The following is a 23,262-nucleotide window of genomic DNA, read 5'->3' as shown; positions in this document are numbered from 1 at the left end:
TCCTAGAGTTTCTTGTTGAGCAAATGGGTGCAATTTCTGATGTTTATATGTTTCCCTCGCCGTCATTGCTTTATTTTGTTAACGAGAAACTGTTACTCATAGTCTTTGGAATTTCACTCATAATTGCTCTGAAATTATAGAAAAGTCACACATAGCAATCTTAAACCTTGGATGCGGTGTAGTTGTCGTAGGTGTTTGGCTAGGATTCCAGCGTAGAGTGTGTTGCCATTTTCCAGTCTGCTGCTGACGAGGGCCTGTGTAACCGTTTTTCTTGTTTCGGTCGGGATCCACTTGTAGATCCAGCGGAGCATGCGGAGGGTGTTGTAGCAGGAGGAGGAGACGGTGTTGACCTGCTTAGCCATGGAGAGGGAGGAGTCGAGGATGACTCCTAGGTTGCGTGTGTGGTCGGTGGGTGTTGGTGCTGTTTCCAGTGCGGTCGGCCACCAGGAGTCATCCCAGGCTGAGGGGGTGGGTCCGAGGATAAGGACCTCTGTCTTGTCCGACGTTAAAGTTGTGTTGCACTTGCACCACGTTGCGCGCTGCATCACCGACACAACTGAGGTCATAAATCTGGCCCTAAATGCGGCAACTCTACCGCAAACAATACAAAACCCACTGAGCAATGTTTGCATAAGATGTGTTTCTGCTACAGATCTATCCCTTGAGACAGAACACAGGGACCGTTTGTAGAAAATGAAAATCTCTTTTATTTTTCAATAACACTCAAGGATCACTAGAAACGCAGGATGCATTTTAAAATGTTAATTTTTACAATACAAATCTCGTTCACAATTGTAACAACACAGCATTTAGAACAATACAAGAGCAATTCAATTTATAAATAAAACTTCAACATGGTTGTTGCATGTTCATGGCACTAACAGCCTCCTGTGCATCTTGTAGGCACTATATTAGTTCTAAACATTAGAATAACATTCCTAGTTATGTGTTTCAAAGGTGGGGCGCCGCACACCTGTTACCGCACAACAGGGCCTGTTGTGCCAATTGAAATAGCAATCCAGCTGTTCCTGTCACGAGGCGAAGGAAAGTCATGGCTGCCCAAGATAACACACCGCTGAAGGCCAGAAGCCTCACTGGAGCCTTTGATGTCATGCACGGCCCCTCTCAGTTACCCACTTGAAGTTCCTATAGCCTCTCATTTTCTGAGTCCTGTTTTTATACCATTTAATCAGGGGCCTGGCAAAAACCTTAAAAGTAAACAGTAGACCTGGAATGATAAACTGCCCTTGCTGCTGCTGCGGAACGTTCGTGCAGTACTCTTTTCTCACTGATGCACGCAGTCACTCTGGTGCCGATTCACAGAACTAATCTGAGACAAAATCCTAAATTTACTACCTTTGGTATTCACAGAAGGCCTTTAGTAGTAGTAATTTTAGGATTTTGTCTTAAGTTTGACTTAAGTTTGACTTAAGACAGACTAAAGACAGACTTAAGACAACCTTACAACAGACTTAAGACAAACTTAAGACAAACTTACAACAGACTTAAGACAAACTTAAGACAAACTTAGGACAGACTTAAGACAGACTTAAGACAGACTTAAGACAAAATCCTAACTTTATTACTATTAAATGCCTCAGTGAATACCAAAAGTAGTAAGTTTAGGATTTTGTCTCATATTACTTCTGTGAATATGGCCCCACGTCAGTAACTCATCACAATGATGCACTCAGACAGAGAGGCTGAACTAGCAGGGTTGTATTTGCATAACCTTGATTATCATTTGCAGAGAAGAAGAACATGCTGCGAAGGTACATTTGGTGAAATCACAGTTCCTCCCTTGTCGCCTGTTTGAATAACATACGATTCCTGCTGAAATGAAAGGTCTTTGCACTGGAAAAACTCAGTATGTTGTACGTCCTCGGAACGATAAGGTAGGTGCATTAAGAAATATTCATGATTCTTTTTTTTAAATTTTTTTTATTTTTTTTTTAGTCCTCATTTGCCATTACCCCCGTGTGAGGAAAAACCACCGACCACCATTGTGTGTCTATGTGTCCGTGGCCAAGGATCGACAGGTTGGCACTCAGACCGAGACACAGATGTCTTTCTGGCGGAAGAGGGAAAAACCAGCACTAGGTGGGCGACCTGCTATACTCCATCAAGGTATATTGCAACCAGTAGGACATCAATTTCGCCAGGAGGAACCATTACTTTAGGTCCTAGGAGCAGAAAGTAGGCATAATCATAGGACCCGGGGGAAAAAAAAAAAAACGGAAATCCTAGCTCCATTTTACCAATAAGTCCCAAAAGGCACGCTTTTTGTTGCTGCCGGATCTAGCCAGGTCAGTCTTTGAAACTTCGTATAGGGACGTCAACCACCCAGAGTACGTAGGGGGTGAGGTGTCCACCCAGAACCTGCATATCTGTCTTCTTGCCAAGAGGATTGCAAAAAAGAGGAAAGATCCATCCTGCCCAGAGATTTTTTCGTTGATCCCAAAAATAATTAAAGGGAGTGTAATACACAGTGAGGTCTTAAGTATGGAACTCAGGGCATCCTTCACTTCTTCCCAAAACTGACTGATAGCAGGGCAGTCCTTAAACATGTGCACATCTGTTGCCTCTATCAGGTCACATTTGTTGCATTTTTTCCCAGGAAGAAACTTTGCCAGTTTTTGTAGGGATAAATATGCCCGATGCAAAGTGAAAAAATGGTTTCGCCTCAGCCATGCAGGCTTCACAATCTGGTATAGAAGGCTGAAAGAATCCAACCACATCTGTTCACAATTAACACTGACCTCGCCTCCCCACAGTTCGTCGGCAAGTTTAAAATCCCCGTCTATCTCTTCCAGGATCGCCCAGTACCAGAAGGAAACCTCCTTGCCTCCCCCTGGTCTTGTCATCAATTGAACTTCCAGATTACTAGAAATTCCCAAGGGGATGCCCTTCCTAACCATTGCCTGAGCCCAACTAGTCAGTTGCATGTGTTTAAATCTTGAGAGGGCCGGCCCGACTCTCTCCCGCAATTCTTCCCATGACAACATAGAGCCGCTAGCCAGCAAATCCCCCCAATGCAAAATTTCAGCCTCCTTTATTGGGCTAGCCAGACTGTCTTTAAGACAAGGTGGAGTACCTGGCGAGTCCCACATGGGTGCTAGGTTTGAGAAATAGCTGAGCCCTGTGCACTTTCTCAGTTTAGCCCAGCTTCTAGCCAGTGATTGAAGTATTTTTAATTTTACTTTTTTAAAGAATTTTTGATCCCCAAACTTAAAGAGGAAGCCGTCCGGTGGAAGATCGGCACCATGTAGCATGGCTCAAAACATCTCTCCTCTGGAGGAAGTTGATGGTGATTTTAAGAGCATTCTAGAAAAAGATAGCTGGAACGCCCATGCGTAGTACTGCAGGTCTGGTAGTGTTAACCCTCCTTTTTCCTTCCTCCTCCTCAGCTTCTTCCAAGCCAGTCTGGTCGCTCCATATTTCCAAACAAAAGAATTTAGCTCACGTTGGCATTTGTTTATTTGAGTGGAACCAAAAGCCAGGGGGATGGAATTAAACAAAAAAGTGTATTTAGGCAGGATAGACATTTTGATTAGGTTTGTCCTCCCCAAGATGGAAAGAGGGAGGTGAGCCCATGCCTTTAATTTTTTTTGGCATTCTTTATGTACTTGATCAAGATTCTGAGCAGCGATTCTGTTGATGTCTTGGAAAATTCGTATCCCCAGATATCGCATGGAAGGAGCAACGTCCAGATGAGTAGTATTGATGTTCCAGGCCATAATTTCCGTTTTATCGGCGTTTATCTCGTAACCGGAAATGTTTCCGAACTCCTCCGCCCTCTTAATCACCCTTGGAAAAGCAAGGTCCAAGTCAGATGTCATTACAAGAATGTCGTCAGCATATAAGGCTACTCGCTTTTCCCACCCTCCAAAACTGAAAGGTATGATATCAGCCTCATCTCTAAGAGTCTGAGCAAACGGCTCAATATAGAGATTGAAGAGAAGTGGGGAGAGCGGGCAGCCCTGCCTTGTTCCCCTTGTAATCTTAAAAGTCTCTGTCAGAGAGTTGTTTATGGATAACCTAGCAGTTGGAGCTTTATATAATAGAGCTACCATGCGGCAGAAGCTCTCAGGCAAATTGAATTTTCTCATGACTGCTGACAAATAGGCCCAATTAACCCTGTCAAAGGCCTTAGTTGCGTCCAGGGTAAGCGCGGCCAGCGGAAGGGAGAAAGTGGAGGCAATATCGATGGCCCCAACTAGGTCGTGTGTAAGGTCTGCTAGATGTCTACCTTTTATAAACCCCTTTTGATCCTCATGAATTATTGAAGTAACCCCCCCCCCCAACCTATTAGCCATAATACTGGCGAAGATTTTATAGTCGCTGTTGAGGAGTGATATTGGGCGATATGACCCACACTCCTTTAAATTTTTTCCTGGTTTGGGTATTAAAACTACCGTGGCGTCATTCCAAGACTTTGGGGGGTCTATCCCTACCAAAAGAATACTGTTGTAGAGAGTGGCCAAAACTGGGGTAATCTCCTCAATAAGCACACAATATAATTCCACCGGTAGGCCGTCGGGGCCAGCCGCCTTCCCACGTTTCCCTTGCCCAATTGCTTTCTTGATCTCTTCTACTGTGATCTCAGTCACCAGGGCCGTTCTTTGCTCACATGAAAGCCTTGGCATAGATATATTATTAAGCCAAGCATCTCTCGCCACCGGATCTTCACAGGTATCCTCTTTATAGATGGCCTGGAAGAAGTCCTGGAACGCACTACCAATGTCTGACTTTGAAAGCAGAGAAGCTGCTTCCCCTTCCAGCCTGATCTCACTTATATGATTCCGAGCTTGGTCGGCTTTGGTTTTCCAGGCAAGAATCTTTCCTGCCGCCTCACCAAGCTCGAAGTGAGAGTTCTTACTCGCTTCCCATCTTCTGGTGACCCTAGCCTGTAAAAGGCTATCCAGTTCATATTTTAATGCAACAAGTCTGTTTTGCTCCTCCCCTGAGCCAATATGGGAACCTAAATTGTTTTCGATGTCTTTCATTTCTGCCTCAAGCTTCTCAATGCTTTCTCTATATTTTTTACTTCTATAAGTGGAGTGACTAGTAATACAGCCCCTCCATACCGCTTTTAGAGCATCCCACACGATCGGAGCATCGGCTGAACCTAGATTCACCTCCAAAAAGTGCTTGGTCTCTAATCGAAGAAAGGTAATTTCTTCTTCTTCAAGTAAAATAGTACGGTCAAAGAACCAAGAGGCATGGGTATGAAGCTGGCCAATTTTTAGAGTGAATAAGATGGCCGAATGGTCAGAAAGATGTGACAGGAGATAACTGATGTCTATTACTAGGTCTTTAAGGCTGTAACTGAATAACACATAATCGATCCTAGATAGGTGTTTGTACTTAAAGTTACGGAAAGAGACACCCAACTTATCTCCCACCCTTTCTCTCCAAACATCTGCCAGGCCTATTTGTGACATTGTTGTTAAAAGTACCTGCCTAGATTTGGAAAAAACACAGGCTCTAGAGCCTGCAGACTTGTCCAATTTTGGATTTAAGACAATATTAAAATCGCCAGCCCAAATTATGGGATCATGGAAGGCAAGCAGGTAGTCACAGATAGTGTTCATGTAGGATGGGTCGTCCTGGTTAGGGTCATAATACCCGCCCAAGGTATATGGAGAGCCATCCAGCACGACCCTTACCAAAAGCCACCTGCCGCTCTTATCCTCCCTATATTCTACTATATGAGCTTTGGCCTGCTTTTTAAAAATGACTAGGACTCCCCTAATATTCGCCGATTGATCTGTGCCCAGAAAGATGTCTATCCACTTTTCTTTCCTTAAAAACTCTATTGTTTCTGCTTTGAGAAGATGTGACTCCTGAATGACAATGACCTGCGCCGGGGATTCTCTTAGATATTGAAAAATCTTCGTTCTTCTACCCCCCGTGCGCAGGCCATTGACATTCCAGGATAAAAAACGTAGCTGTGTCCTCCCAGCACATCCCACCTCACTAGCCCATCTAAACACCCTGAAATTCGATTATCCTGATTTCCATTGACAAAAAATACACTGGTCTTATTAGTACTCTTTAAAATAAGACGAGGATTTTGGCCTACGAGGAATTTTTTCAATTTTAACCCTTCCACCCTGCGTGATAGCCCCCCCCCGAACCCTGGAAAACCCAGCCCTACTTACACTGGCCTGATGAATTGCCAGTTTACTGCACCCTCAACCAGCCCTGCCTCCTCATCCCCCCGCCCGCTGCCTAGCTCTGTCATAAGTAGTGCATGACATTTTCACTCTCCCTGTATTATAGTGTAAAACACCATCAGTGCCCTTAAGCCCTATTACCTTTCATTTCTACCTGCTCTATTTCTAGACTCTGTTTTTTTAATTTATTTATTTATTTATTTAGTTTATGTTTATAAGTGCATGTTTGTGCTTTTGTTTTTGTTTTTTTGTTTTTTAAGCTCCTTAGTTTTTTACCTTCAGAGGAGAGTATATTAATGCTACGTTTTCAAATGATTTTGTTTTTATTTATATATATATATATTTTTCTATTGTTATTTTTATTTTTTTTATTATCTTCCCCACCTTCCCCATTATTTTTTTCCTTTTAACTCTAAATTCTCATCTGGTGAGGACAAAGACCACTGATTCAGATTAAGGTTACAACCCCGTTGAAATTCCTGCCCCTCGTGTGAGGTCCTTCAATGACTCCAACATCTCATCTGCCTCAAGAGGTGATCTGAGATTATGCATCTTATTATTGATCATGACTCTAAGGAAAGCAGGAAACCTCATTTGTACAGTCGCACCCAAGGCTCTGAATTTTTCCATCCTTTGCCCCAGCTCCCATTGCCGATCTAACGTGGTCTTTGATAGGTCTGAGCGGATGTCGAACTGGAAGTCCGGGCCTTTTAGTGATTTAGCCTTTAGGGCTAGATTTAGGATTTTTTCCTTAAGTGTGTACGTAAGGAAGTTTACCAACATTTTTCGGGGCTTGACCCTGCCAGGTTTTAGGCGGAAAGGGTCCCTATGTATCCTTTGGATGTCCTTAACCAGAATGTCTTCTGTCTCCTCCAGATTTAATGCGTCTTTTAGGAGGCTCACCACATAGGTTTTAATATCACTCCCCTCTTTCCCTTCTGGAACCTTCAAGAGCCGGAGGTTTTTTCTCCTTGAGTGGTTCTCCAAGGACTCAACCCTCTCACGGCACTCATCTCCCTCTTTTCGAAGATATTGTATTTTTAGTTCGGCCAATCCCAAATTCGCCTTAAGTTCCTCGACGGATTGTTCCAATGACTCAGTCCTTTCATTTAGCCGATCCACCTTTTTTTCCAAGACGTCACAGGCAGCCCTAATCTCATTTTGGTTTTCAGCCGAGACCGAAAATCCTTTCCTTATGTCTGCTTTCAAGGAGACTAGTAAGGACTCTATCGAGGAGCAGGCTGCACCGGTGTCACCCCTGCTCATAGAGCCACCAGCTTCTGGTACAGAATTAGCTAATGTATGAGCCATAAGTACATTGGGTATCTCGTCTATCTCAGTTCGATCAAGATTGAGAACATTTGTGGAAGCCTCGACTAGAGCTGGGGATGTTATAACATCAGGCGCACGATTCTCCTGTGGCTGCTGAAGGCAGGTTAATTCAGCTACCTCTGCCATTTGGGCAGAGACACCAAATCTATCTGCGGGCAAACCTACTCGGAACAAAGATGGCACCACCGTATTGTAGGTCTTCTTAGTAGGCGACTGACAGCTCGAATTTATAAGCCCAGAGGGAGCTATGTCAGAGGGGGGCTCTTGATGGTTTGATTGAATGTTTAACACCTGAGGCAGTACTTTGAAAAAAGAGCGCAGAGAAGGAGTAATGCGCGGTGACCTTATTTCTCTGTGTTTTTTTTTTAGAGCCTGCTCCCTTTCTTAAACTCCCCTCTTCAACTGCCTCAACTGACTCAGCCCTGCTATCTGCACCCCTTACGGGAACCCCCTTATGGGTCTCACTGACACCTTCAATTGATGGAACTTGGAAAGAGTAGCTGTTCTTATCTCCTCTGCCCCTACCTCGTTTGTGCTTGCCCTTAGCCTGTTTAGCTTGCTTAGCTTGTTTCTTCCCGCTTGGCAGTTTCGGGCTTTTGCTTTTCTCTTCTCCTGCCACAGCCGCTGAGCCGGACCAGCGTCTGTCCCCCTTGTTACTGCTTGCGGGCTCTGCAGTACCTCCGTCACATTCCTCTTCTATGGCTCCAACCCCGGCAGCTGCACACCCCCTGTCAGCCTGGAGCTCAGCAGCAGCGAAAACGTCTGAAGGGATGGCTGCAGGAGTGAAGAAGACGCCTATACCCGGTGCACCGACAGCCGTCTTGCCTTGAATCAGGCCGATCCCGCTTGTGCTGACTCTGCCGGCGCTTCCTCGCGGGAGACCGCGGGCAGCCGCACTGCGGCCCCGCCTCAGCTCCACGGCTGCGAGCTCCCAGCGCTGCGGCCGTGAGAGACCAGGAGAGAGAACCGGAGCCGAAGCCTGCACCACTGTTAAAAGGCACACCCAGGGACCATCAAGCACTCTTCAGTGCTAGGTAGGTAAGCGTAGATTCTCCCCACGTTCCGACACCGAATCCCCGCGCTAGTAGTCAAAGAGGCAGCATTGCGGGGGGGCGAGGACGGGGACTACTGGAGAGGGTGCGCGCTACCGCTCAACACGCGGGCGCCATTGTAATGTCGCTTCCTTGCCCCCACACTAAGCACTGAGCCTCTGTAAGTGTATAACTTCTTTATTCGAACTTATCACAAAGCAATATGAGCATTAGGGCGCCGAGCGTCTGTTCTGCACTTGCTCCGGTCGCCAACTGCCGTTATCCCCGTTCGCGCCTTTCACCAAGCCCTCTTGCGCATGCGCACGCCTCGCGCTCCAGTCTATAGCGTGACGCGTCATCGCGTACGCGCTCATAGACTAGAGCGCACACTACATATCTCCCCTTTTTTACAAAAAACAAAACAACCTTTCCCAACTCTCACTGTGTGTCCATAGTCCCCAAATGTGTCTCTGGAGGGCACTCAGGTTTGGCAATGCCTGTGACTAGTGTCCACTCATTTCAAAGTCTCTATATCGAGAGATAATAAACAAACAGTGAGCAACCCAATCAACCCTTGAGGGCTTGGGTAATTAGATAAAGGGGTAAATGTGCTCTCAAGGGAATTTGTTTAGGCAAAATTTAGTAAATTGCAAACTTATTTGGTAGGATTAGTTAATATATCCCATGTGAATTTAAATCATCGGCATTAAATCAATTTAATGCCGATGATTTAAATTCACATGGGATATATTAACTAATCCTACCAAATAAGTTTGCAATTTACTAAATTTTGCCTAAACAAATTCCCTTGAGAGCACATTTACCCCTCTATATCGAGAGGGCACAGTGACTGCCCTGCCACTACGGGTGTGTCTTACCGGCATGTTCTCTTCCACCTCTCTCTCTCCTCGTGATCTCTCTCCATCTCTCTGATCTCCACTATGCACTACACCGGCCGGTGTACCGTCTCTGGCGGTAGACTCTGTGCTGGGATTTTCCGCCTCACTGTCCTCTCCTGCTCCATCTGGCAGGACTTCAGCGTTGTGCTCTGTTTGGGGTCTGGCATCTTGGGAGTCCACTTGTATCTCTATCTCCTCGGGCTTGGGCCACACAACTATCTTGTTGACTCTGGCCATGCGGTCTTGGGACCACACCCTGCCGTCGCTGAGGAGGGCTGCCCTGCCTCGCACCTCCTTGACCTGTAAAGGCTGGCTGTACTTGCTTTCACCTTTCTTTTGTAGGGTAGGGAGTTTGACCCTGACCCATTCTCCTTCTTCCAGCTCTGTCCCTTTCGCATTGCGACGTTTGTCATAGTGTGCGGCATAAATCTTCTGGGCCTTCTCCAAGTTGTGCTGAACCACCGCGGGGGACCATTTGTTGGTGATGGTCTTCTCCCTCCACACTACGTTGTCCCGGGTGAACGGATGTCGTCCTCTTAGCACTTGGAATGGACTGTACCCCACGGCCGTGGGGGTGATCCTGTAGGCCCACAGCATACTCATCACTTCGGTCTCCCAGTCCTTTCCCTGCGTGATGGCTGCCTGTATGGAGCCCATTAGCACGCGGTTGAACCGCTCCACTTGGCCATTGCATGCTGGGCGATAGACGGCCGTGTGTTTTGACTCAATCCCGTTCCTCCTCATAAACCTAATCCATTTGTCTGAGACAAACTGCGGCCCATTGTCACTGAGGATATATTTGGGGATTCCTTCTCTTAGGAACACCGTCGTCAGGAATTTCAGTATCGTGTCCGTATCCATGGACTCTTGAATGTCCACTTCAGGCCATTTGGAATACTTGTCTATTACCACACATAAATACTTGTTCACACCTTTGCTGTCCAGGACAGGCCCTAGTATGTCGATGGCCACGTTCTCCCAGGGGCTCTGCGGAGTGTCAAACTTCCCCAAGGCTGGTCGGAGTGGTCTTAGCACTTTGTCCGCTCCTTGGCACTGGCCACACTCCCTCACTTGCCTTTCTATGTGGATATCCATGCCTGGCCACCAATACATTTGCTTGACGCGTGCCTTGGTCTTCACAATACCCAGGTGTCCTTCGTGCAGTTGTGTTAACAATCTGGGTATCAGTGAATCTGGTGGCACGACCCTCTCACCTCTGTAAACGAAAATTCCCGAGTCACTTAGGGACAGTTCCTCTCTCATTTCGTAGAACCTCCGTACTCCTTCAGTGAGCTTCCTTTTGTCAGGCCAGCCCGACGTCAGATGTCTCTTTATCTCTACCTTTTCCACGTCCTGATCATAGGCTGCCGCCCATTCCTGGATACTTATCGTCGTCTCATGGTCCTCCATGCTGGCCACCATCTCTTCCCTGTCCGGGGCTTCCTCCGGCGCCTCTTCCATCGCCGCAGCCCTGCTGAGGTAATCTGCAACCCTGTTTTGCGTTCCAGGTAGGTACTCCACATCATAGGTGTAATCGAGTAGCTTCAGGGTCATTTTTGCTATTCTCGGGGTCGCTGTCTCATGGCCCGAGGACGTCAAGACTTTGATCAGGGGTTTATGATCGGTTTGAAGCTTAAATCTTGTGCCCCAAACGAACTGCCGGAACTTGCCCATGGCCCAGGTGACCGCCAACATCTCTTTTTCAATGACGCTGTACCTTTGTTCCGTCGGGGACAGCGCGCGTGAAGCAAAGCTGATGGTTTCGGTAGATCCATCTTCCCTCACCTGTGCCAGAACCGCCCCTAAGCCCTTATCGCTGGCATCTGTCGTCACTATGGTCTTGCCCGTGGGGACATACCCTTGCAGTGGAACAGCATGGCTGATGCAGTCCTTTATCGTGTCAAATTCCAATTGCGCTTCTGAGTCCCACTCAAACTTTGTCTTATCTCTGATGAGTTGCCTCATTCTGTATGTCCTGGTGGCGAAGTGCCTCACAAACTTGCTATAATACTCGGCCATTCCTAGGAATGACCGCACTTCCTCCTTGGTGCTAGGAGCTTTGGCATTCCTGATGGCCTTCACGTTTTGTTCCTTGGGTGATATTCCAAGCGTGCCGATCTCATGACCTAAGTATGTCACTGAGTGAGTTCCGATCTTGCATTTGCTCCATTCCGCAGTTAACCCCCTGTTTTGCAGCACTCCCAGGACTCTATGCAGCTTGCTGTCGTGATCTCCTTTGGAGGAGCCCATCACCAGGATGTCATCCTGAAAGTACTGTACCCCCAAGATGTCCTTGAACAGCCGATGCATCAGCTTCTGAAATACAGCCGCTGCTGATGCCAGGCCAAAGGGCATCCTCCGGAACTGGTAGCACCCAAAGGGTGTAATGAAGGCGGTGTACTTCCTACTCGAAGGATGCAGCTCAATCTGATAGTATGCTGACGTGAGATCTATGGTGGAGAAGTGTGTTACACCTTTTGTCCTAGCGAGCATCTCCTCGATTCTGGGCAGGGGAAATCTCTCCACAATGAGATTTTTGTTGAGCTCGCGGAGGTCAACGCAGAGACTAACCTGTCCATTGGGTTTCTTGACCACCACCAAGGGGGATAGCCACTCCGCACTGTCCACCGGCTCTATGATGCCTTGCTCCTCCAGCCTCAGAAGTTCTTGTTGTACCGCTCCGCTAGTGGATATGGGTATGTTCCTGACTTTGTGTACCACTGGTACTGCTCCCTCCTTGAGGACCATTCTGTGGACGAACTTGTCCAGTTTACCGACTGTGCCATCAAAAACCTTGGGGTATGCAGATTTCCAGTCTTCATCTCTCGTGAGGGGCCACTCGTCCGTCAATAGTATCTGCTCTTTCCCGCCTGGGTTGAGTATGATTCCTAGGTCCCCTGCGTCTCTCCATCCCAGCACTGATGGGCCCTTCTCCGCCACGTACAGGGTGCACGTGGCTGACCTTCCTCTGAATTCAAATGTGAAGTCTCGGCACCCCACCAGTGGAATGGCGTTCTCGGTATACGAGATGGGTTTGATGTCCGGCGGCCATAGGTCTGGCCCCACTACTGGCGCGAAGTCTTCTTCCCATATGGATCTTTGCACGATGGTCCAGGGAGATCCCGAATCGACAGCCACATGTACCTTCACTCCCCCTATCAGCATGTCCGTGCGAGGCTTATCTCTTCGCTTCCCCGCCACTTCCAGTACCTGGTCCTCAATGCATAGCACCAAATCTTCATCTTCCAGGTCGTCTTCCTCGCTGATGACCGCTGTGGCTGAATCGACGCATTTGACCGTGGACTTCTTCCCCTTCTTGCGGCATACCTTTTCAAAATGGCCGACCAGGCCACAAAACGCGCATCTGGCGCGGAACGCGGGACAGCGTTTATCCTGGGCCGAATGCGCCGTGCTGCCGCATCTGTAACACGCAAACCTGTTGTCTGAGCCGGGGCGGACCGTCTGTTTCCCTGTCCATCTCGAATCCTTCCTCTGGTCTCCATACGTCCCTCTGGGCTTACTGGGCAGGGACGCCTCGTCGATCTTGTTAATCATCTGTCTCGGTGCGCCCTCTCGCTTGGCAGCATCAGCGCCGCGTTTTGACATTTCTGCCTTTTTGACCATCGCAACAACTTCTTTGAGTGATGTCTCGTTCTGCGCCCATAGTTTGTCTTGGACAGCCCTGCTGGTGGTATGCATGACGATCTGGTCTTTGATGTACTCATCCTGTAGAGTACCGTACTGGCACGTGATGGCCAGACGTCGGAGCGCTGCCACATAGTCATCAATCGATTCGCCGGCCTCCTGCTTCCTCTGTTGGAAATTATACCGGTCTATGGAGACACAAACTGCTGGACGGTAATGGCAGTCCAAGTCATCTAGTGCATTTTTGAAGACATCTGTCTCCGTCGCGCCCCTTTCCTTGGGCACCAGGTTTTTGAACACTCTCACCCCTTCCGGGCCCAGGTTGTGGAGTAACAGTCTCTTTTTTCTTTCCGGGGTGAATGCCCCTTCATTTTCATCCTCAAGTGCCTCAATGTAGTTTTGAAAGTATTCCTTCCAATCCTCCCATTTTAACTGTGGTTCCCCCGGTCTGGGCAGGAATGGGACGGGGGCCATCAGGGCCGACGCTTGATTCGCCATCTTGGCCTCGCCTCTGGGGTCTACTGCCTGGGCACTGTGTTGGACGGGTACACCGGATGCTCCTGCACTCCCTGCCGTGTCACCTTGCCCTCTTGGACTACCTGGGGTGTTGTCCCTTATAGCCTGCGTGGGGTTGTCAGTCTGCGCCCCTTCCTCTGTCTTGGGGGTGGTGCCTTTGGCTGCCAGGGTGCTAGCTGTAAGCTCCGTTCCCTAGCACAGCACTGACCTGGGTGTTTGAGCTGTATTGTCGTTTATACTCGTGCTGTTGCGCTGCTGCCACGCCCTCTGCTCATCCTTGTTGCTGTTCTGTCCTTCTGGTTGGTGTGGGGCTGTTGGAGGGTGCCTGCTCCTGGCCACTGTGCTCGATGGTGTTCGTGGTCCCAGCCTCGTCGCCAATGTAATGTCGCTTCCTTGCCCCCACACTAAGCACTGAGCCTCTGTAAGTGTATAACTTCTTTATTCGAACTTATCACAAAGCAATATGAGCATTAGGGCGCCGAGCGTCTGTTCTGCACTTGCTCCGGTCGCCAACTGCCGTTATCCCCGTTCGCGCCTTTCACCAAGCCCTCTTGCGCATGCGCACGCCTCGCGCTCCAGTCTATAGCGTGACGCGTCATCGCGTACGCGCTCATAGACTAGAGCGCACACTACAGCCATGTTCTCCTCCAATCCCAATGATTGTTCAAACTTCAAATATTCATGATTATGTGCAAATACTATATGGGCAATGATAAATGAAAGTAAACTAGACAAATCATTCAATTTCTAAATATGGCGCCTGGGTGCAAAAAAGGAGAAGGAACCAAATGAAGGAAGGTACAAAGGTGCAAACTGTCCCAATTCAAAAACTGTCCTTTGTGTGATAGCCAAACTTGCATGAGCAGCTCCTTCTTTGCATGGTGATGCAATAGGTTACATTTGAGTTCTCTCGGCTGGCGATGTTGACATAAACTTTCCACAGAACTCAGAGGTCACTCAGGGTTCAAAGCCATGGAGAAAGGTTTAACCCTTTGTGGCCCAGTGGAGGCTGCAATGCCCGGTGAGGCGGTAGCAGCTGGGTTGAGTAACACAGCTCCCCCTGTTGACGGTCTAGAGGAAGCGCATCAATATCCATCAAAGAAGAGATGCCTTGTGCTTGAGTCTGGCTAGAGCTGAGGCTTTTCCTGTGGGTGCCTCGGGGCTTGGTGGCATTAATGGCCCTTCATACCCTGCATCCCTCAGGATGGCCACCTGCAGTGCAATGGGACTGGCTTGGCCCAAGTTGTTCCTTCCTGTTGAGATGGGCAGTAGGCAGCGGAGACTAATGAATACCAAGCAAACAGCCCAATGACCAGGATATTGGTCATATTTGTGGACCTTTCAATTCGTCCAATGAGCGAGTTCCCTGTTCACTAATGGCCAATAGCATGTGGTTCCAAAATAGAAGGGCGTGGCTTCACAGAACTGCTTCTCTTCTCAGTAGGAAGGCCTCAATTCGTATTGCTGTTCTAACTGGTTTCATCTCTTTACTACAAGAAAGGTGAGAACAGTTCAGCCAACAACCTGCAGAATTGTTGGAAATGCAACAAACAAACTTGAGAATTATGAACTGAAGAACAAAAGGATGAATCCAAACACACTTTTGAGACCAATCATTAAACTAGGTCCAATGCTTTTGAAAGTATGAGTTATGCTAGTGAAGGGGGGGTGTAGCAGGTCAGTGAAATAAGGCAAGAAAGGAGTCTGGGGAGCTTCTGAAACGCACATGAAGAGGGAGATGTTTTTAGGGAAAATGTTTTCGCCGCTGAGGTTAAAGGCACCCCATTTTTGCATCAATATTGCAACAAGCTTAGTTAATGCATCAAAAATGTCATTATCATGTCTATTTTGGGCCAAGGCACGCTTTAAAGCAAACTACATGGTGGGGGATATACGGTAATATAGTAATAGTTCCCTGTTTTTGCACAGCTGTCATGTAGGCCTTGATGAGAATTCAATCATTGTTTAGAAGTGTATGATAACTGCAGTGAGGCTGGAATGTGCAATCCATCGGCGGCACAGTGTACCTACATTGTATGTGGTCACTGTCATGGAAGTATTTATATTATAGCTAGATTATGATCTGTTTACTAAGGGACCAGGAACCTTGGAACAAAACAGTTAATGTGTACAGTATTGTCCCCTGGCACAAACATACTACATTAGAAACACAGACAGTCACATTGTAAGTACCACTTTGATCATTTAATTCAAGTCATTACAGTAATGTTTTATTTTCCAATGTCAACCTAAAGACTGTGTAGAATTAAGCTTTGGAATGTATAGTGTTTTAAATCTCTGGTGGGAGCAGGGGGTCCGCTGAAAAGTTGTATTGAAAACCATAATTTTTCTCTGTATCAAGCCTGAAAATATTTTTTTAGGCAGAGGCTTTACTGGGCCCTCCAGCTTTGATGTTAACTAATGACATCACCCTCAAGTGATGGGAGGGACAGGTTTGATCTGAAGCATAAGTCAGACCTGCATCTCGATGAAAATTGGAGGTGTCGCAATTCTACTCATTCTACTCCAAGTGAAGTAAAGTGTTGTAGTACTAGAAAAAATAAGTCTAATAGAGCCATACCCTCCAATAGCCCCAATACTAATTACCAAATAATCAGTCAGTTGGAGGTGAAGAAGTTCCAATCATTTATTCTAAATGGACTCTACGCAGAGGAGCCTCCCCGTCCACACCCAGTCAGTGTGACAAGAAGACTGCCGGTTCATATTCAAGCAGGTCATTATATACTTTCAGTTCAACACGAATAATCACTTGAAAAGGAAGAACATCACTTTGGCCCCCCTCGCTCCAGGAAGGAACCATATATGGCACACATGATTAGTTCAAAGCTTAGCTATTCATTACTGGGCACGTCAGGAAGGATGACTCCCTTTCGTTCTCAGGCACGGGAGTACAGGCACGGCGTCTGCAAGAATGTGCTCATCCCACACGAAAGGCAGATGTAACCTTGAGTTTCCCAAGTTAGAATCAATAGTCCATTCATAGCCCAGTCTGACCTTTCAGGCTCGCTCTCTACACAGTAGCAGGTCACATGTTTTCCTAGCAAGAGCAAGAGGTACGGGGAAATGAAACCAACATGGTGTTTCTTTAGAAAAGGCCTGATTCTTAATGTATACACAATTTGAGTATATTCACAAGGGGGGGGGGGGCTTTCTAAAGACGGTATGCTAATATATATTGGATACATTAGGCCAATATTATATGATATGGATTTTATATTTCTTCAGTGTCCTTTTTGTATCGTCTCCCCACACATTTTTCTCCAATGCTGCTGTTCATGACTTTGAAGATGCATTAGAGGCTGCCGTCCAGGCCCCAGTGTACTCTCCCTGAAGTATGATGTATGTAAATTTGTAACCCCAATTGGCAAGGACTTTACCCCCTTATACGTTCCTGGTAAGTGGTACCAGTGGAACGCAGGGCATGGGAGTTAGAGCGGTCACCAGGGCCGGCAGCACTCTTTGTGCCATCCAGACTGTCCCACGTAAAGGAGAGTCCCAAGTTTTGTATTATTGACTAGGAAGAACGAGGAAGCAGTTCGCTTATGGAGAGGAGCACGAGGAGCCCATTGTAGCGTTGAAGCACATCAGTGATTTGTTCACCTGCTGCCTGGCACGATCTGCTAAATCATATGGATTGGTTTAGCCAGCTTGGAAATGTTCTATATATCCTTGACGGTCTAACATCACGCCCGTCCATCTTTTATTTTAATGTAAATTATGGAACTCTATTCCAACTCATGCAAGCAATACAGGGTTGGATTGTTATTCAAAATATAATTTTTGGACGCTCAATTGACTTCCCAGTCCTTATGATGACCGTGTAATTCTACAGAGGTCGAAACGCCGTCACCGTTAATGAAGGACACATTATTTTGTTCTATGTGGTTCCCTACTTGTGACGTTTATTTTTTCGTTTGCCACTTGTCTGGTCTGTGATATACACTGTTTTTGTACCAGCACATTGTATTGAGCGTCATTGTCTCAATTGTTTTAGTGTTTATAAAATGTAATACATTTGTCATATTTGTTCAGAACTATTTTTGTATATGGGTCTCTCTTCACTTCCTCCATTTTTTTCATTTTTCTTTCTTTGTTGCTCAGTTATTGATTTATTAACTGTTCTGTTTGTAATTTGTAATTTTTTATGAGTTCTGTATTTTGATGTTAATTGCTTCTTGAACCTTTGTTAGGATTATACACTGACTGCCCCTGGTTCAGGTGTTCTGGACTGCCCCTGTGACTGGTAACCAAGTAAAGCAAAGGCAGGCCTGACATTACAGACTGCAGGAGCAGTGCCAACTGCACATATAAACACAAGTTTCTATGTCACTATAATAGCTGTTTTTCTAATAAGGGATACTTAAGTGTTCAGGGGACCATAAGATAACAATGGGCTGTCACCCAGGTCCCCCCAAGGCTGCCTGCTCCATTATGGTCTCACTGAAAAGTGCCATATTTGGTATCAAACAAAATGTTTCATCAAATCTGACATGTTCCCCATTTCGGATCGGATGTGGCATGCACCCATGCTAGCTAAGAGGTTGCCCACCTGGTTGCACACCTTTCCTGTACCCAGGCTGACAGTTTACAGTCGCTTCAAGTCCTGACCAGACGCTGTGGGGGTAGGTGTTGACGGCTGTGACCGTGCGCCGTTTTGGGTACCTTACTCAAAGGTGCTGGTTCCACGGGAGCTGACTGCGGGGGCACCTTAGGGAAATCCTTAGGGTTGCGCCATTAAGGGCAGGACCAATCGGCCTGCTAAATCATTGACCTCAAGACAAAAGGTTGTATTTCTTAATTCACTGTGTAGTACATTGCACTTAGGTCCTGACGAATTCCTTAATATGCAAGAAACATGTTGACCTGATCAGAGGGTAGTAGATTTTCCACTGTGAACCTTATACCAGTATAAATCTCCCCTCCCACCTTTTAACCAAGGTAGTCAACCACACCAATAAAATTCCCATTGGATTGACTAACCTTTTTTAACTCACATTCACTTCACGACTACACACTCACCCGTGATTACCTTTCCCCTCTTACACGCATGCAAAATATGGCAGGAACAAAAGATCTCCGGTAAAGAGCCCCTTCGCGGGTCCCCGTCAGACATTGCAGCGCCAGTCTGACGAGGAGCAGAACCCATATGATGAAGCATGACACCTAGCTTGCTGGGTGTGTGAGGGTTTTAGTTCCGAAAAGGGAAATTCCCCGCCCTTTTACCTGTTCCTATATCTACGCTAGTCTCACACTCGTACTCACATTGGGGAACTTTGTACCCTTCTTGTGCTACAGTTTACAGCTGCTGCCACCAAGACAGGAATCTGCCTCCCTACCAAGAGGTGTGACACTTCAAGGAGTCAGAAACAAAAGCCTGCCTTGTCGGGAGATGTCACCTCCTGCCCTGAGAGGGTGTCTAGTGAAGTGCCACATCAAGGAGCCCGCTTTAAGGCTCTCACTGCCTCTGTAACCTGGCCAAAGGAGGAAACAGCCAATCACCTTCCCTCAGACACATTTGCTCCAGGGCAGGTGGGAAAATCAGGTAGTCAGGAGGCATACACCCACAAAAGGCTTGCCACACCCCTACGGTTGGCACATGGTCTGTACAGCTGAGGATGGGTGCTGTCATTTTTAAAAGTAGCAGAATAGTGAGTTTAGGGTAGATTGGATGGCACACACCCCTGAATGTATTCACCTCAGGAGCGTATTAGTACTGGCACCCACACCCCTAACGCCTCTAAATCTAGGATTTAAGGGGCACCCCTGGCACTCGAACCTCAGATCTGCCTGAATTGCAACCAAGGACAACGAGGATACCTGAGTCTGCGACATCAGGACATACATAAAGCAAAGGTTTGATAATCTGCACCTGTGGAAACCACTCTGCATCTGCACAACTGTGACTCATCTCGGACCATAGACTGTTTCAAAAAGAAAGATGGACCCCTCTGCAAGCCAACGACATCTTCAGAACGCCCTTGGAGTAGAGATACTTGTCCCCTGCAGCCCGTATGTAAAGCACCCTACTGAAAACAATGAATCACTGGCAATCAGGCCTGCAGAATAATTTCCCAAAAGTAAATGGTCTAGTGCATTGTGGGAAAAGTAGTCCTGACCTCCAGCATGTTTCAAGTAGCTAATGTTTTCCCTCAGACTCAAGGATGTTGAAGTAACTAAAATTTGTGTTTGCTGCTGCCAAGGCTTGCTGGTGGCCAGTTGGACTAGCACTAACTTGGTTCGACACTGCACCTCAAGACATTCACACAACATCCTCATCCTGCTGCCTCAGTGGTCCCTTTGTCAAGATTTTTTATCCCTTTCCTCACCAGCAGCAAAACCAGCAACCGCGGCTCCTGCCTTCAGTAGCAGTGACAGCCAGGACAACTTTGAACCCGGGCCCTACGGGCCGGGTAACATTCAGCTGTCTGTCGGAGCCTGGTCACGGGACCCCCATCACCTTACCTCCCACTCAATTCCTCTGGACTCGACCTGCAAGTGATGAGTGTCACTAGCATGTTTTCTTATTGACAGCAACTTTATTGTGTTGCAGGAGTTAAATGAATAATGTTAAATTTACTAGTGGGAATCCAACGGTCCTACTTGGGGCACACAAGAAGATATTACATAGTGAAGCCTAACCAGTGTCAATGCATAATCTACACTTTTCAATACCAAGGGTTCACTGCACATTATTTGCACATAAGACATGGGTCCAGATTTTTGTGGAAAGTGATAGCAACTTGTGCTGTGATGGGATTTACTTGTCAACACATATCATGATTTGCATTGAAAAGCTGCCTAAAGTAATGTATCATTAGCACTCTGAGCTACTTTGCATCTAGGGGTGTTCCATAAGTGGTACATGGGTATTCCCAATCAACCACCAATGGGTTTTGACATACCTTCCTATCCATTAACAGTCATAGGAAGGGCTTTGTGCCAAAAAGGTACACTTTCTTGAGGCAGCAGTAACTGTGCAGCAATTTTAGAATTCTCCACATTATTCCACCTTTGGAAGTGTGCTGCACTGTACAATGAACATGCAAAGTATGAAAGCTATTAAAGCATTTTTTTTTTTTACTGGACGGGTGTACTTCCAGAACCAAACCTATGCTTGATGGAACGCACTCACCCATAACTGTTATGCAAGAGTCTGTGGTTTGCCTCTTGTCAATTTTCTTTTTTGGGGGGGCGGGGGAGTTTTTTGCAGTGCAAACTCACCCCTCAATTATCAGAGCGCTTTACACAAGACCCGTTGGATTACAGACGGATATATTCATTCTTTGGTTAGACACAGAGAGATTAAGTGATTTGCCCAGAATCACAAGATGTGGAGCATCCTTGCAACCCGGTTCCTCAGGTTTGATGTCGACCGCTCTAGTAATTAGGCCACATCATCTCTAATCTCAAGTGCACCAGTACTGAGGAAGAGAAAAACAGAAGATTTCTTAGCAGATATGCTGCTGTTTTTCTCTCATTGTTTGACGCGATGCAGTGCAGCAACATTGGCAGCTGTGTTGTGTTGCATCAAAACCATGTAAATCTGCCCCTTAATCTTGTCCTTTCTACAAAGAGCCTTGTTAGGATCACCTCACATCTGGCATAGATAAGCTGCTGCTCCCGATTCATGCAAGACTCCTGAAGTCTGAATGATCATACGATTCCAACCCTTAGATAGGTCTTCTGGGCTATTCTTACATCCCATACACCACCATGTACCAGATGGTAGTCGTAATTTGGTCTCATATTTCTCTGAAAAAAGTAAACATTATCTAACATGGCTGTCTAAGCGCCTTCACCGTTGCCTCAAAGTGTCCGCTCACTCGTATTTCAAGACCAACTGTGGCTGCTGCATCTGCTGAACAGCCCAGCAGCCCCCATCTATCTACCTCTAGAATTGTCATAACCACCCCAGAGGTATCAGCCTCTGCTGGTTATATTGGCTCTGCCTCTCTTGGCCCAACCTATGGCTTGGTCAAGTAGGAAGCCCTAGCCTACCTATCTCAAGGAAACCTTGGTGAACTCAATGATCCCTGGGATGGCTTCTTCTGCGTTATTTCCTGTTCGTAAACAACTAAAAACCTGGCTCTTTAACCATTAGACATCCGTGTCCGCCTTCCTCCGACTAGTCTGCAGCACCGAGACACCCAAGGGTATTTGCGTGCTTTATAAGTTGCCTAAATAAATTAATAGACAGCTACCCTAGTAGTACCAGGTGGAGGTCGTATTAATGCACCGGATGATGGCACAGAAGATGGTGCCTTTCTGCAACTCACACTCCTTCCATAAAGTGTCAAACTACACAATAAGGAGCAGCACCTAGAACCTCACGCATGACCACAGTCTGCAACTATAGATCCTCCTACCTCCACACACTTTTCCAACAACATTTTCGGTCTCAGCCATCATCACAACAAGGTTGAGGGATGCAAGGCCTCACAGGTAGCACTAGAGGGCCAAACAGATCCAAGGAGTATTTGCATGGTGACTGTTCTTAGCTCTCTCCACATTACCCTGTGGGTGAATTGTTCGGGAGATCTCACTGAAAGACTCTGAAATGTGTATATTTGACTCCATCTGTTTTTTATGTCTACTTGGAAGTGTTTCTGTTTAAACAACCAATCTTTTATTCCTACACTAAGTGAGGCAATACAAATGAGCCAAGTATTTTTGTTATATTTATTTTACTATGTTACAGCAACAACATTTGGATGTCCCAAAAAGGATGCACTTTGTAAAAAACCGCGGTGGAGCACATGTGAGGACGACACCGACTGCCATGGATACGAGCGCTGCTGTGACTCGCACTGCGTTTTACCCTGTGAGGACCCTGTGATAGGTAGGTGCTGTGGTAATTCAGAAGAGGGTCACAGTATGAAGTAAGACTTAATCAGGCTGTTTACAAATTATTAGCTATAATGCTGAGCATAAAAAAAGGACTACTGGCCTGCTCTACAAGAGTCAAACAGTATGAAAATGTAATGAAACACACATACATAAATAATTGTAGACTGTGATAATCATTCCACTTAAAGGACACAATTTAGTAGGCGATGCATTCAGAGTAACTCTAAGTGAACCTTTCCTGTTTTCTTGTGTCTGATAATATATTAGAGTAGAAACTGCTTGAGTGTATCCCCAAATGTTATAAACAAGGAGGCATATTTATTATGATTTTACATCGCCCTTGCCCCGTGCAAGGGGTGACACAAAACCTAGAATTATATTTTCCTTGTCTTTTTAGTCCTAGTGGTACTGCAGCCATTGATCTTGGCTCTCCTGATCCAGGTTGTCCTTGTTCAGGTCCTCTGTAACCTGGTTATTTTGTTCCTGGTCCACCTGGCCATAATTAGTCCCTATCTTCCTTATCCAGGTTTCCTGGTACTACTGGCCAGTGCCCTCCAGCACATGTTCTTTGTTGTGCTCTGAAATGGTTGTGATCCTCTTGGCCCTAGTCCTCCTGCTCCTAGCTAGGTCTGCAGCTAACTTTACAACTTCCATACTTCTTGGTCTGTCTGATCATCATTCTCAGGTACTGCTGCAACTAGGCCTTTGTACCTTGGGTCTTATGTTTCACTAACCTAATTCTGATCCTTAGCCATCCTTGTCCTGCTTACTACATTATCACAACAGCAGCAT

At 46.6% G+C, this 23,262-nt stretch overlaps 1 protein-coding gene across 2 annotated transcripts in view; it reads left to right on the top strand.

The window, feature by feature from the left end:
* The window catches only part of LOC144764007 (uncharacterized), a 174,916-nt gene that overhangs the window by 43,845 nt on the left and 107,809 nt on the right, over positions 1-23,262 (top strand). For both annotated transcript variants that reach the window (XM_078650136.1, XM_078650135.1), the window contains exon 4: positions 22,322-22,462. In XM_078650136.1, the coding sequence (XP_078506262.1) occupies positions 22,322-22,462 (141 nt within the window). The remainder of the gene's footprint in view (positions 1-22,321; positions 22,463-23,262) is intronic.

The sequence above is a fragment of the Lissotriton helveticus genome, chromosome 6 (genome assembly GCF_964261635.1).
Source record: "Lissotriton helveticus chromosome 6, aLisHel1.1, whole genome shotgun sequence".
In the NCBI taxonomy this organism is placed as follows: Eukaryota; Metazoa; Chordata; class Amphibia; order Caudata; family Salamandridae; genus Lissotriton; species Lissotriton helveticus.
Note: the sequence above shows the minus strand (reverse complement) of the source record. Positions and strands in the feature narration are given on the sequence as shown.